Genomic DNA, 14,063 nt, shown 5'->3' on the forward strand with positions numbered 1-14,063 from the left:
TTTATTATATACAATCCAGCTCTATCCAAAAATTAGACTTTTTCAAATTGCATTCATCTCAAGTGTGTTTTTGCACACGCTGCAATAAGAGGATATTTTTTGTATGACAAAATGGAACAAAAATGCTGCATGGTACATTGGATGCAAATACAGATATGTGATTGGTGCCACCCATATCTGATCGTATATTCTGTGTGCGTGTATGGTTTTTGTGCATGCAGAACGATGTGATGGGTGAAAGTCTTTCGTCACGGGTCCTGGGGAAGCTTGCATTGGCATAACAGTGAAAGTTTCATTTCAATTCTCATAGCTCATTCATACAGAGAAAATTTAATGAAAGTCATTTTTACCTCCCGAAGTGATTTATGACTCTTAATCAGAATCATTTGTATGAAAGATCTAAGTTATCAAACGCAACTAGGTGGCAGCCTTTTTATTGTGACCCAACTTCCAAAGACAGGTGGGTGGTAACTAAAAAAAAAAAAAAATGCCGGGTGGTGCGCCTGGCTAAAAGCACTGGAGAGAACACTGCAATTGCTATGTATGAATGGCACTTTTCCTGATGCACCAGTCATGTGAATATGCAGTACGGTGGCTCAGTGGTTATCACTTTTGCAGCTATAAGTTGCAGGTTTGAAATTTCAGCCAGGACATTATCTGCATGGAGTTTGCAGGTTCTTCCTGTGTTTGTGTGGGTTTTTTCCTGGTGCTACCACATTCCAAAAACATCCAGTTAGGTTAGTAGGCTTACCCCTAAAATTGACCTTAATGAGACTGTGTTAATGACATATGACTATGGTAGGGACTTTAGATTGTGAGCCCCTTTGAAGGACAGCTAGTCACATGACTATGGATTTTGTACAGGGCTGCGTAATATGTCAGCGCTATATAGATATTGTGTAAAAATAATTAAAAGTTTTTAACTTCTGTCACAAGCGATTTATGACTGTCTATCAGTGTCATTTGTAATGAAGATCTGGCTTATTAAGCACAATTAGAGTTCGGTATTGGCGCTCTGTGTCTGTGCCATCCATCCCTTTCGTATTCCGATGCTTTTTTCTGAATGGCGCTTTGTTAGGTGGGATGGTTGGAGTTCTGCCAGGCTTTGGTTTAGTCAATAGGCAGGAAATAAAACATTCACCCTTCAGATAAAACCTTTCAGCTTTGTTTCATGTTAATGATAAATATATAAAACATCCCAGAAATCTTTTCAATTCATGTGGAGGAACAGGAAGGCAGAACCACGGATGACCTTCTTTGGGGTCTCATTACACAAAGATGATATCACTTCTTTGTAGTGCTCAGAGACGGCACCTGCAATTAGGAAGTCATTTGTAAAATGCAGCCACCGCCAAAGTGTTCTGTGTGATTGCAGGTGAAGGCAAATGACTTCTTGGCTATTCTTTTCTTGCAGTGCATTTATAAACAGAGCTTCTTCCTCGTCATTTTGGTGTAATACGTGTTCGAACATCTGTCAAATTTTAATTGCTGTGCAAGAGACATTCACCTTTCTAGCGGTCCTGTTCAGTGCCATTGAAAATGTTATAACACGTGACATTTTACAGTTGCCCCCAAAGCAAGAATAGAGGGTGAATCTTTCAATAGGAGTGCCAGTTGCTGTCTAAAAAGGGATTTCCTCTTCAAGGTGTGTCTCCCCAATAGGAAGTGGAAGTAAATTTGCCCAAATAGTTACTTTGACTTCCTCTTGGTGGCAATTATTGGAAAATGTGCAGTATCGGAGCCTAGAAGATATATATTGTTGTTCCCAAATGACCCAAACCGTTAGTCGCAATCCCAAAATGGCTAAAATTTACAAAAAAAAGGCAACAAAACGAACAACTTCTCAAGAAATGAAGGGATTTGCGGAAACAGTAATAAAATTACAACATAATTTTATTAACATTTAAACATCTTGAGCAAAAATCAACCATTTACTACAGCAACAATTATTATAAAAAATATAGGAGAGATGATTTTCATCAGAAAGCTCATTGCTTCCACTCGATGCGTTTCCAGGTTAGTGCTGCTTTATGATGATTGTTGTTGTAAATGGTTGATTTGTGCTTATGATGTTTTTAATGCTAATAAAATTATGTTGTCATTTTCAGTTTAATACTGTTCCGTTAAATCCCTTCATTTTTTGAGAAGTTGTGCATTTTGTTGCCAATTTTTTGTAAATTTTAGTATGTGAGCCTAGCTAGGTTACAATTCAGTGTTCAACCCAGGCATTTTTAATAAGCCAAGTGAGAAGAAGCTGTAGGTGGGTGGCAGCCTTTGTATTGTGACCCAACTTTTAAGTAACCATCCTAAAACAGCCGGGGTTACTGAAAAGTGCTGCGGAGAACACTGCAAATGTTACGTATGAAGGTCTTTGAAATAGCACTGTTCCTGTCACCTCAGGAGCAGTCTGCACACGTAAGCTCTCATGTCTATCATCATGTCATCATCTGTACACTGTATGTCTTCGTTTTTGGAGATTATAGCTATATTACTAAATAACAAATGTTATATAGCAAGCAATATTTTCTCCAATACACAACATCCCATAAAGGAAAACTTCTGCAATTATGTTACTCAAGTTTTTGTCTTTTATGCTTATATACGAAGAGAGCATTACAGAGCTTTTAGCACCCAGCAGAGGATCTGTGGTTATCAATATACAAGGCAGTGTTTGCTGCGCTTTGTTCTCCCCAGCCCCTTTTAACTGGGCGCTACACCCAGCACATTCAGTAACCACCAGGCTGTCTTTTGGGGGTTACTGAAAACTTGGGTCACAATACAGGGGCTGCTACTCGCTTACAGCTTCTTCCATTCCATCTTGGGAGAACACTGCATTAATATAGGGTTTTTTTGTTCATTTTTACATTATATATATATATATATATATATATATATATATTTTTTTTTTTTTTTCAGTGTTTCAAACAATGGAAAATGTCTGTATTAAATACATTATAATAGTTGTATAAAGTGTTTGTAAACCCTAAGCTTTTGGTCTACTAAATATATCATATAAAGTGTATTTGTTTTTAAGTGTACAAAAAATATCTGTTGATGCTGCCAGAAATGTAAGCTAATCACTCCCTGTGCAATTGGAGGAGTGATAGAGATGAAGATATCTGTGGTCTTTCTTAGGCCATTTGGGGATATCCAAGCTTTTCTAGGACATTACAAGGTCAGAATCTACATGCAGTATGCAGCTTCCATTAGGAACCTGTCCATTATCAAAAGCAGGTTGTGATTTCCAATATAAACCAAGCAGTTTGCAATTGCTGGCGAACTTGTAACTTTTCATTTAATTAGGCTGATTTTAGAACAGGATACCCCTCTGATATCTTCAGATAGAACCTGGATTTGTGCAAGACTCTTAGATTGCAGGCTTCCTTTTTAAACACTTAACGTGTCTGATAGCCTGTGCTATCCTAGAACTAATAAGTGTGCAGAACAATTTCATATTGCTGAGCTGCATAATTCAGAGGAATATAACCAACAACATTTTGATTTGACACTGTTCAGCAATCTCAGAAGAAGGTGCATGGTGAGGCATATGATAGAGCAGCAACATTTGGGACATCCGGTGACTTTTCATTCATAGGGTGAAGAACCGGACTTGAAATATGAAAGCTAATTACATTATTGATCACTTGTTAATGCCAGGTTGTCTTTACCTTCAACCCCTCATTAGCCACTGGCCAAGAACAAGCATTCTGCAAGAAGATTCAGAATAAAGTCTGATCTCCCATTTAGCATGCTTGTTCAGGGTTCAGAATGTAATAAAACCAAGCAATCAGCATCATATCATTTTCAGTATTTCAGTAATAAATGTCTTGCTTCATTGTAAGTTTGTGGTAAGTAATCCCATGCAGTTATAATGTATTAGATGTATTGTAGATTCCTACATAAGCCAGATGATTTCCTTTGAGACTTTGATGTGTGCAGGTCACTGTTCCATAAAATGTTATATATGTCAATGGTGATATTACATATTAATATTTGCATGTAGAGAAGCATACTCACTGAGCCATAGTGTTGTGTGTCTGCACACCTCTCTGCAGAAATCACATGTGTATTACAAAATGTGAATGTTTACTGCTGCCTCATGACCCCAAAGGGGTTCAGGGTTGGAGATCTCATAACTGTCTGCTTGTTTTCCTGCCAGGTAAAAACTGTCATGCATTGCCAGCCCTGTGCACAGTTTGCAGCAATGGCACCTGACGCTTGGCATGATTTTCTCTAACTCGCAGGATGCCAGTAACCCCTCAGATTGTCTTCATACATGCATTTCTGTCCACTCACGCTTGTTTCTGCTCTCTCCCTGCATGCTTCCTGGATCCGCAGAAGAGTTTAGCGGTGACGGTAATAACTGCGCTTTCATCCTTCCTTCTCTTTTGTCGTTTGTCGTATTAATATTCATTCTTACACAATCAGGCTGGTATAGCTGCTTCCAGCCTGCAATACGTTGGTTTAGAGTTCCTCAGTGAGATGCCCTTTGCTAAATTACATTTCATCATGGAACTAGCGGCCTAGGATAGTGCGGCCCAGAAGCTGGTCGCACAGTGATTGGTTGCCCAAATAAATTCCCTGCTTATAGTTTAACCATTTGCCAAAAAGCCTTTAAGTCCCTAGGACACCATGGAAAGAAGAATTGGGTGGGCAAATTGGTTTTATAGGTATGGTTAAGTTAAGCCATCTTTCGATGACCCTTGGTTGTGAAAGGGTTAAACAAGCTGAACTCAAACCTGTCTCAGTGTGGCAGGCCTTGGAGTAAAGCAGCTTTTCTCCATTTTTTTTTTTTTTTTTTTTTTACATGGGGAGACCTTGAAATAATTATCAGGCCTTCAGGGAACCCCTGCTTGCTGGCCATTGGGAAGAATGTCACCTTACAGCCAAAAAGATCATTAAAGATGCTTAAGGAACCCTCAGCAACCTCTGAAGGAACCCTGGTTGAACATCTTCCTGTAGATTTTCAAGTGCCAAACTTTACTAAAAATATTCACTGACCTTTGCAGCTGCAGGCGCTTAGGAGAAATTCATCCCCTAAGTTTACAGCAGAAGCACTGAAGTCATTCTCTATACTGTGCTGACACTGCAAGGCCACACTGCTTACTACTAACCCCTGTCCCTCCTGTTTATATCTAAAGTTTTTATTCACCCTGAGTATTTTCGTAATGTAATTGATGTTAAACTGGCCAATGTTTGATTATTTTTACTGTTTTCTCTATCAATGTATGAGTGTTTAACACTATTTAGAAATGAGCATGGCACTGAAGAGCACCTGTCACCTACAACCAGAGGAAACCGCTTTGATTGCCTAGTCACCCTGTCAGGTCCTTTACGAGATGAAACAGACCTAAGCCACCTCGTAGTGACAGCGTGTGTTTTCATATCAGTACTTGTTCTGTTTGCAGTTTGCCTATGTCCGCTTGTTAGAAGTGACAGGTGCACTTGAAGCTAAATGTAAAAGATGTATATATAAGTTATTATGGGACCAACAGGCCAACTCCACTTCAGTCTTTATTTCAAGAACTGTATAGGCACCAGGATTTCCATGATTGTTGCCTCTGAGCAAACGTCTTTTAGCGTAAAATATGTGGGGTTCCTGGATAATGCTTGAACAAAGATGGCACCTTTGTGGGGGTGAAAAAACAGATGAAGGTAGTGGCGGGATAGCAGGGGGGATGCATACTTGGCATGCAATATATGGCTGCTGTAGCATTGATTGAATTTTAATGGAATCAGATTGGCATCAAACTCCCTGATAGATGAAGAAATATCATTTAGGTGGAATTGGCCTTTTGTGTATCAAACCAATGATTACATATAGATTTCATGACCAATATAGCTGACAGAATAATCAGGATGTCATCTTGTGTGATTCATCTTTAAGTCATCTGTCTGGGTGTCTCTGGCTGGGGTTTGCAATGATGATTTTCCTTGATGTCAATCTGGTCTGACAGATATTTTCTTTTTTTTATTGGCAGAAACTGACGATTATGCTGAGATAATAGATGAAGAGGACACTTACACCATGCCTTCCAGTAAGTACCTCAGCCTGTGGCTATTTCCGAAATACAACTATTCGGGTTTAATGTATAAATTGTATTCACAAGGAGAACAAGTGAAAGACCAAACCCCCAGTAGTTCTGCATTCTGTGGTCCAAAAGCAACCAGACTTTGCTTTCCAAAATTTCTGCAAATCCTGATAGAGTTCAGGGATTTAAAATAAGAACTTCTCACATGTGCTGCACATGTCTTGTGTTGTAACCCTAAGCAGTGTGTTTCCTACTTATTTAGCTTTACTTATTCAGTCTAAAGAGGTGTTTCTCAAACTTTTTACATGGGGGAACCCTTGAAATACCTTTCAGGCCTTTAGGGACTCCCTGCTATAATTTCTATATCCACAGCTCACAGTATATTAGCATGTTGGTCAGTGAGAACATTTCCTCTTACATTGCTGGCCATTGAGAAGAATGTCAGCCTTACAGATAGCCAAAAACATAATTGGAGTCAGCTAAACTGACCTGAGAGGCACAGATTGCTCAAGGAACCTCAGCAACCTCTGGAGGGACCCTGGTTGAGAAGCACTGAACTAAAACCTTGCACAGACGTCTGATGGATGTCAGATGAACAAATCAGCCCACAGCGCCATTCTGTTCTATGGAGAAGGGATGGGGGAAACAAGCAAGTGGCACCCCATTGTGCTATTCACACAGAAGATTGAAGGGGGAATGGCAGCATGTTAACAAATTTCCAGCCACTCTAGCAGCCCAGAGTTCACTCTTTCGTTATTCTGGCTGATGACTTTTTATTAGAAGAGATCCAGGTAGCCATTAAGCTGCCCAGGCGCCCTTACACTGCTGGAAATGTGCACAGTCTGTCCTGAGTCACCTTTAACATAGTGCAGAGGTAACATTAGTACTGCTGTTGACTTCTTAGGGAATACCTGTTACCTGTATTTGATAGCAATAAGGTAAACCAAAACAAGAAGCAAAAGTCCCCAAATTGTCTTTTAAGAGTCCCAAGATATATGCATATAGAAACATACACTTACCATATGGCCACACACTGACCTTAGAGAAATCATTATAGGACTGCCATTCATGCCGATCTCTAAATTGATCACCTTTTAATGCATTACCTCCAAACCATTTTGAAGTATTGTCATTTTTTGCCATTTCACAGATGCAGTTGATTTTATTATTTGTCATTATTTTTATTATTACACAGTATTTATATAGCGCCAACATATTAAGCAGCGCTGTATAAAGTCAATAGTCATGCCATTAGTTGTCCCTCAAAAGTGCTCACACGCCAATCTACCTACCATAGTCATATGACAATATTACAGTCTAAGGTCAGTTTTGGGAGAAGCCAATTACCCAACTGCATGTGGGAGAAAACCCACGCAAACACGAGGAGAACACGCAGACTCCATGCTTTGTGTCTACCTGGCACAATCCGATCAACTTGATTTTATATAAGCATCAGGAATTAGAATATGCACTGAAATTAAAAGTAATTTAAAGAACAAAGCAACAATCAATTTCTACTTTCTACTAACTACAGAACTACTTTCTGAAAAAAATATTGTGTTAGAGGTTTTACATAATCTTCATGCATAAAATGTGTGCAAAAAATGCCCCAACAACAAAAGTTAAATCACAACATCCCAGATCATAGTTCCTTCATACTATTCCTTTGTTCAACCTAAGCAGCTTTTGCTACTGTGGCAAAGATGCTTGTCTATTTCTGTGTATTGTATTCTGTGTTATTTGTTTTGTAAAGTCTGTTTTCTGTTCCCTCTCTAAATGCCAATCAGAAAACTATGGATTAGATGAAGGTAACGGGTCTATGTGTACACCGTGTTTGCCTGCCCAGTGTGGAGTGTTGCCTGTTCTTTATCTTCTCATTTGTTCCCCCAATCCTATTATTTTGTGTATGGTTAGGCACAGCTACTGTCATGTGTTGATCAGTAATGATTCATTTTGTAATAGTATTTAATATCTGTATTGTTTTTAAATGGTCTCTAAAAGTGAAATCTTTGCCAAGCTTAAAGCCAGCCATAAAGTTTTATTTTATTTTCACTAAGTGGGAAACTTGCAAGATGGCCATACCCTGCACTGGTCACAATGGTAGAATTGTATTAATTGATAAACAAATATCTGCGTGTTTCACAACTGGTCATAATACATAATATACACTAACATGGATCTAAAAAAAAAAATAGTATGGCCACCTTAGGCAAACTTCTATTTTTCTTTTAGTTTTGGTTAAATGTGTTTATTTCAGAAAAAATTGTTGTGGTGAGGATATTTCCCTATCAGCAAAACAGGCCTAAATAAAACATACTTTTAATGGATGGTTGTTGACTCCTGTAAAAATGTTTGTGACTTGCTTTGCTTGCACTTGATGTTGTGTGTATCTGTGATTGTGATCCTATCTATGTGCCGGAGAGGACTATAGAATCCAACGTCTTGTGTAGATGTTCATCAGCTCCTGCTCTTTAGAACGGACACCGCTAACCCTGTTACTAACTTTTTAACCTTTTTCTTGTAATAGCGGGAGACTATGAGATCCAGCGGGAGCGGATTGAGCTGGGTCGATGTATCGGTGAGGGCCAGTTTGGAGATGTACACCAAGGAATTTACATGAGTCCGGTGAGTGGAATTGAAGCAGTTTAATATAAATCACTGATGCCTGAACACACTGACTTTTGTATCTACCTTCTCCTTGTCTTGCACACCTATTCTGATTTTTACTGCACACTGTAAGCCTCACAGTGTGAACTAAAACCACAGTAAGTCAGATAGTAGCATCTCATTTCCAAGCTAGAGGACATTTCTCATCATCTAGCTCTTTTCTTCCCAATATAACTATCCCTGGCCCTCCTCTTTCATTTTTTGGGTTTCATTTCTTTTAAAAAGGAAGTAAACTCAATACTGCCCAAAACAAAAAAAATAAACTTACCTTTAATCCCACAGACCAGTCGATCGGTCGGGAGTTTTATTCCATCAGGCCCAGCGTCGACCCGGTTTCCGTCTTCAGGCCGGCACGCTGGGTGCTGTCATCTTCTCCTCTTCTTTGGGGTTCTGCTGCCTCTGTCACCCGACGCAGGCGCAAGATCGGGTGACATAGTTTGGGGAAAAAACTTGCCGATCTCACTACACATGCGTGAGATCGGCAATTTTTTCCCTTTTTGACCAAAGTGCTCCTCGGGCATGACGTGAGGAATGCAACTCCCAAGAAACTAGCAAAAATGTAAATCATTGCCATGTATAAATGCTTCCTTAAAGAATTGTGTATTTACCATTGCCTGCTGTTTAAAGTTTGCTTTTTCTTCCATCTTTTCCTGTACAGAAAATAACTCTTCTTCATTGCAGATTTAGTTCCTTTTTGTTCTCTTCCAGTGTCTGAATAATATACATTTGCACTGATATTGGTCCACTGCATAATTAAGTCACACATCACTGTTAGACCATGTGTTCCATGTGTCAATGTCTTCAGAGATTTACAAAGACATTTAGAATTTACATTTGTCTTTCTCTTTTCTGCAGGAGAATCCCGCTATGGCCGTCGCCATCAAAACATGTAAAAACTGCACTTCGGACAGCGTACGGGAGAAGTTCTTACAAGAGGCCTGTAAGTTTTCACTGTGCATTTCCTACCCATCGCTAGTTAACAGAACTATAAAACATGACTGCAATCAGGATGTCTCCCTAAGGACGCCTCTGTGTTTTTCCATAAAAGCCACATTATTTTTAGAGAAGGTCGTGGTATTTAGGCCGTGATTCTTCCTTCCTGCAGGCGTCTGAAGATGTCACCTTGGAATGGTTTTTCTGTGTTTGTAAGCTGATGAGATTTAAATGTTTTATAATATTCACTACCTTGTCTACTAACTATAAACATGAAGAATGAATTTCAAACTTGCCTGTTGGAGATTTCCACTTCTTTCCTGGATAAAGAGATTGTTAATCTCCAGTTGGGGCACAGGAGGCAAAAAAAAGAAAAAAACTAATGGATTTTTTTTTTTTATTATTATTATTTTATTTTCTTTACCCAAAATGACATCTTAAAGCAGAAGTAAACGGAAGGGGCGGGGAACTCGCTCACACAGTGTAAAAACTCAAATACGCAGAGAACGAAATTAAAAACTTTGACCAAGTCAAATGAACAGAAGAAAGCAAGTTGTACCATCTGTTTTTCTATATGCTCTAATAAAGCAATGTGCATTCTCTTGGTAAAAAAAAAAAAAAAAACAAGGGGCCAAACTTGATATTTATTCAAAAAATTGGGAAAGTTTACTACTTCATCCAAAACTGAACAAAAACAAACCCCTCTACATACACTTTATGGTTGAAATGACTCATTTCTATCTATCCATGCAGGCTGTGTGCTGTTCATCCTCACATCACAAGTTTGTCTGACACTGAATATTACACTATGCAGTCCTTAATGGATTGAAACAAACACCACGCCCTTGGTAGTCAGGAACCATGTGATAATTGCCTAGGCTTTATGTCACGTGATGGGTGTACTGGAATAATGTCTATGTTTTGCATGTATTGAAAATGATGGTGTGAGGTGGTAACGCGTTCAGACCTTGGTCTAGGGGGTTGAGGACCTTGAGGGCCAGACTTGGTCTCGGGGGTTTCCTGGATAGCGTTTCACTTCATCTTTGAGCCATCATCTTCTTTGTCCTTCTTCCCACATCACCCGAACTTGCACTGCGCAGGCGCAAGATTAAGTGACATGGAAGGGGAAAAAAGAGTGCTGATCTAACTGCGCATGTGTGAGATTGGCATTTTTTTGTCCTATGGAAGAAAAAGCTCCTTCCCATTGAAAATAAAAAGCTGCTTCTTCGTGCACAGAAGGAGCAGCCAGAGCCTCCCAGGATCCATGAGGTAGGTCATTGGCAGGTGAATCCCCGGCTCTGTGTGTGCACAAGATCTATTTGGCATCATGTTATCAGGGGGCAAAGTTAAAGAAGTGCTATCTTGCTCCTGAGGCAAGAGAACTGACTTGCAGCAGTAGGTCAGCAAAAAAGAATGAGAAATTTAATAGAGCTGGGAAAGCAAAGTCTGCCAGCCTTTCTCTACCAGGGTTCTTCATGAGGTTGCTAGGACTTCCTTGAGCATTGATAAGTTGGGCTCCAAGCTAAAATGACCACCAATGTTAGAGGACATCATAAGCAGGGTTGCCTGTTCTGCCTTTGATGTCAACTATTATGGATTTTGCACGTTTGTTCTTATAGTTAAAAATTAGAAAGGTGGAGATAGATGGCTTTATTCTGTCACACTGAAGAAAGGCTAATGTGGTCCTTCAAAAAGTTCCCTATGAAGCCTTTCATTTAACCCTGCATGCCTGTGAATTTTCAGCGAATTAGCTAATGCACAAGATTTGCAAAAACAGAAAAGCACAATCATTAAGTAACAAGAAGAAGCAAAGCCTGATTTATTGAGCAGATATGAATGTCGTCATGTACATATACAGATCAAAACTTTGCTACAGGTTAATTAGACTTTTTACAACAATCTGAACTCATACTACACACATCCTGTAAAGACTATGAAAAGGGTTTATATATACTTTTCAATTGTGACACTTTTTTTTTTTCTATTTGCAGTAACAATGCGTCAGTTTGACCACCCCCATATTGTCAAGTTAATTGGAGTGATCACAGAAAACCCAGTGTGGATCATTATGGAGCTTTGTACATTAGGGGAGGTTAGTGCTTACTTTTGTAATATTGCTTTTCTTACTGTAAAAGGCTTCATGACATCATTTATTCCAAACTGAACTTCCGTTTAAATCAACTATATTGATTTAGGTCTGAAGTCTGAAGAAAAACTAATTTCATGCCCTTATGATGCAAAGTAGTAGTCTTACTTGCTTTGCAGACTTACTGCAGAGGTCTGACACAAGTAATGCAAAGTCAGGTATATGGTTTGCAGTCAGAAAATCTAATACCCCATTTTTTGTAAAGAAAAAAGTTCCATTTTTAAAAATTTAGCGTCCCTTCTGCAATAAGTAATCTTACCTCCTAGATCATGGTTGCAAGTTTCATCATTCCAGCCCAGCCAATAAAATTGCCTGAGCTTGGGATATTTAAGAACAGAAAGATAGACATACCTGTGATGGAACAGGGGTGTATCAATGGGGTTTAGCTATGCTTTAATGTAACTCGGCAAACAATCTGACTGCAGAGATACCATTGTGCCAGCCTTGCATTTTTTGTTAAATTACCTAATAAACATTATACAAATTTGTGTTCTGTTAGAGAACCAGGGGGGCTGAAAAATTAGAACTTACCGGGCATCCCATCATTTTTAATAAAGTTGCTGCTTGGGCCCATTGCGCGCGCGTCATTAGGAGCATCACTACAGGGCTGCGCCGATCGCGTTATCGTGCCGCGTATAGTTTTGCGAAATCTCCGTCGCAGGACCGTGCGGACCCGATAGCACGCAACATCATAATCAGCCAAAATGGACCTGGGAAACTGTTCGGATTAAGTTAAAAAATATGATAATAGCTCACAGTTTTAATTTCAGTTATCTACAACAATTTTAAAAGTTTTCCACTGACGTTTATGTCTTTACTCTTAACAGTTGCGATCGTTTTTACAAGTCCGAAAATACAACCTGGACCTGGCGTCCCTTATCCTCTACGCGTATCAACTCAGCACAGCGCTCGCCTACCTGGAGAGCAAAAGATTTGTACATAGGTGGGACTGTGCTTCATCAGTTTTACATTACTTTTCCTTGTGTGATCATTGCAAACCTGCCAGAATTGGAAATGCAGTTCACAGAGGCTCTGTCAGCAAACGGATATGCATAAGTCAGAATTGCTTTTGTTACCATATTAGCAGAAAATGTTTTGTTTGTGTTGTTATTGTAATGTCCTTGTCATTTTTAAAGCATATATAGGCTTTCGGCGTCATTGTCTTTTATTGGTTCACATTTGTCCTCTGAATATAGAGCAATTCTGTTCATCTTTCAGAATCCCAGAAGGCAAAAGTAATTTCAGTACCATAGTGACCTCTGCTGACCATTATTGGAAATGAACATTTAAAACAGACATACAAAAGTTTTAAAAGAGTTTTACACAGAAGAATAATATGAGCTCTTTTATTTGCCAATAGTATCTCAACCCAGAAATTGTTTTTGAGCCAGGTGGGAAGAAATTGTAGCTGGGTGGCAGCCCCTGTATTGTGACCCAACTCTTCAGTAACCATCCAAAAATAGCCGGGTGGTTACTGAAAAGTGCTGGGTGGTACGCCCAGCTAAAAGGGGTTGGGGAAAACATATATGTATAAACGTATATGTAATTGTCCATCGATTTCTGACATTTAACATCCTGGGCGTTTCACTGATGTTTGGATTTCTGTACCAAAAGCGGTACACTTTTTTTTCATAAAAAAAAAAATTTATCTTGTAGACATGTAACTTACCGAAATTTGTCTAAACAAGGGTCTAGTAGATATCCTGAATATAGCAAAGTTGGAAACAAAATAATGTATAAAAAAAAAATAATAAATAATAAATTTAATAATAAAGTTAAATAAAAAACTCAAAAATACTGAAAATAATATTTCTGCATACTGTAAAGTACTATATTTTTCTAAAACACCTCCCTGGTGTGACAAATTTTAAAACGGGGCAGCAGAGTCCAACGTCACATACCTATAGACAAAACCACATAAATATATTTTGTATTATTTTGTATTTGATTGGATACAGGAGTTTGTTTTGAATCCAATACAAAATATTTGAATTTCCTGCCACGCCCCCCGTCGACCGGCGCACGCACCAACTTCATCAGGACGAGGGACGCGTACGGAAACGCAGAGCATTCTAATTCTGTCCGTATTTCCATGCAAAAAACGTTACATTTTTTTGCATGGAAATTTATTTTACATTGTAGGCTATAATTCTTAGGCATAACTTACCAAAATATGTCCAATGTTTAATAAATGTCATATTAAACTTTAAAAAAACACAAAATAAAAATCTGTTTAAAAAAAATGTGTATAATGTAATATAATTGTACAGTAGCTTATAAATTAT

At 38.8% G+C, this 14,063-nt stretch overlaps 1 protein-coding gene across 5 annotated transcripts in view; it reads left to right on the plus strand.

The window, feature by feature from the left end:
• PTK2 (protein tyrosine kinase 2) overlaps nt 1-14,063 on the plus strand; it is a 145,896-nt gene that overhangs the window by 78,083 nt on the left and 53,750 nt on the right. For 2 of the 5 annotated variants that reach the window (XM_072410626.1, XM_072410620.1), the window contains 7 exons: nt 4,339-4,356; nt 5,982-6,038; nt 7,820-7,840; nt 8,560-8,657; nt 9,555-9,639; nt 11,624-11,724; nt 12,606-12,721. In XM_072410626.1, the coding sequence (XP_072266727.1) occupies nt 4,339-4,356; nt 5,982-6,038; nt 7,820-7,840; nt 8,560-8,657; nt 9,555-9,639; nt 11,624-11,724; nt 12,606-12,721 (496 nt within the window). The remainder of the gene's footprint in view (nt 1-4,338; nt 4,357-5,981; nt 6,039-7,819; nt 7,841-8,559; nt 8,658-9,554; nt 9,640-11,623; nt 11,725-12,605; nt 12,722-14,063) is intronic. The other 3 variants (XM_072410622.1, XM_072410621.1, XM_072410624.1) reach the window with 3 other exon arrangements.

Source organism: Pyxicephalus adspersus, chromosome 5 (genome assembly GCF_032062135.1).
Source record: "Pyxicephalus adspersus chromosome 5, UCB_Pads_2.0, whole genome shotgun sequence".
NCBI lineage: Eukaryota > Metazoa > Chordata > Amphibia > Anura > Pyxicephalidae > Pyxicephalus > Pyxicephalus adspersus.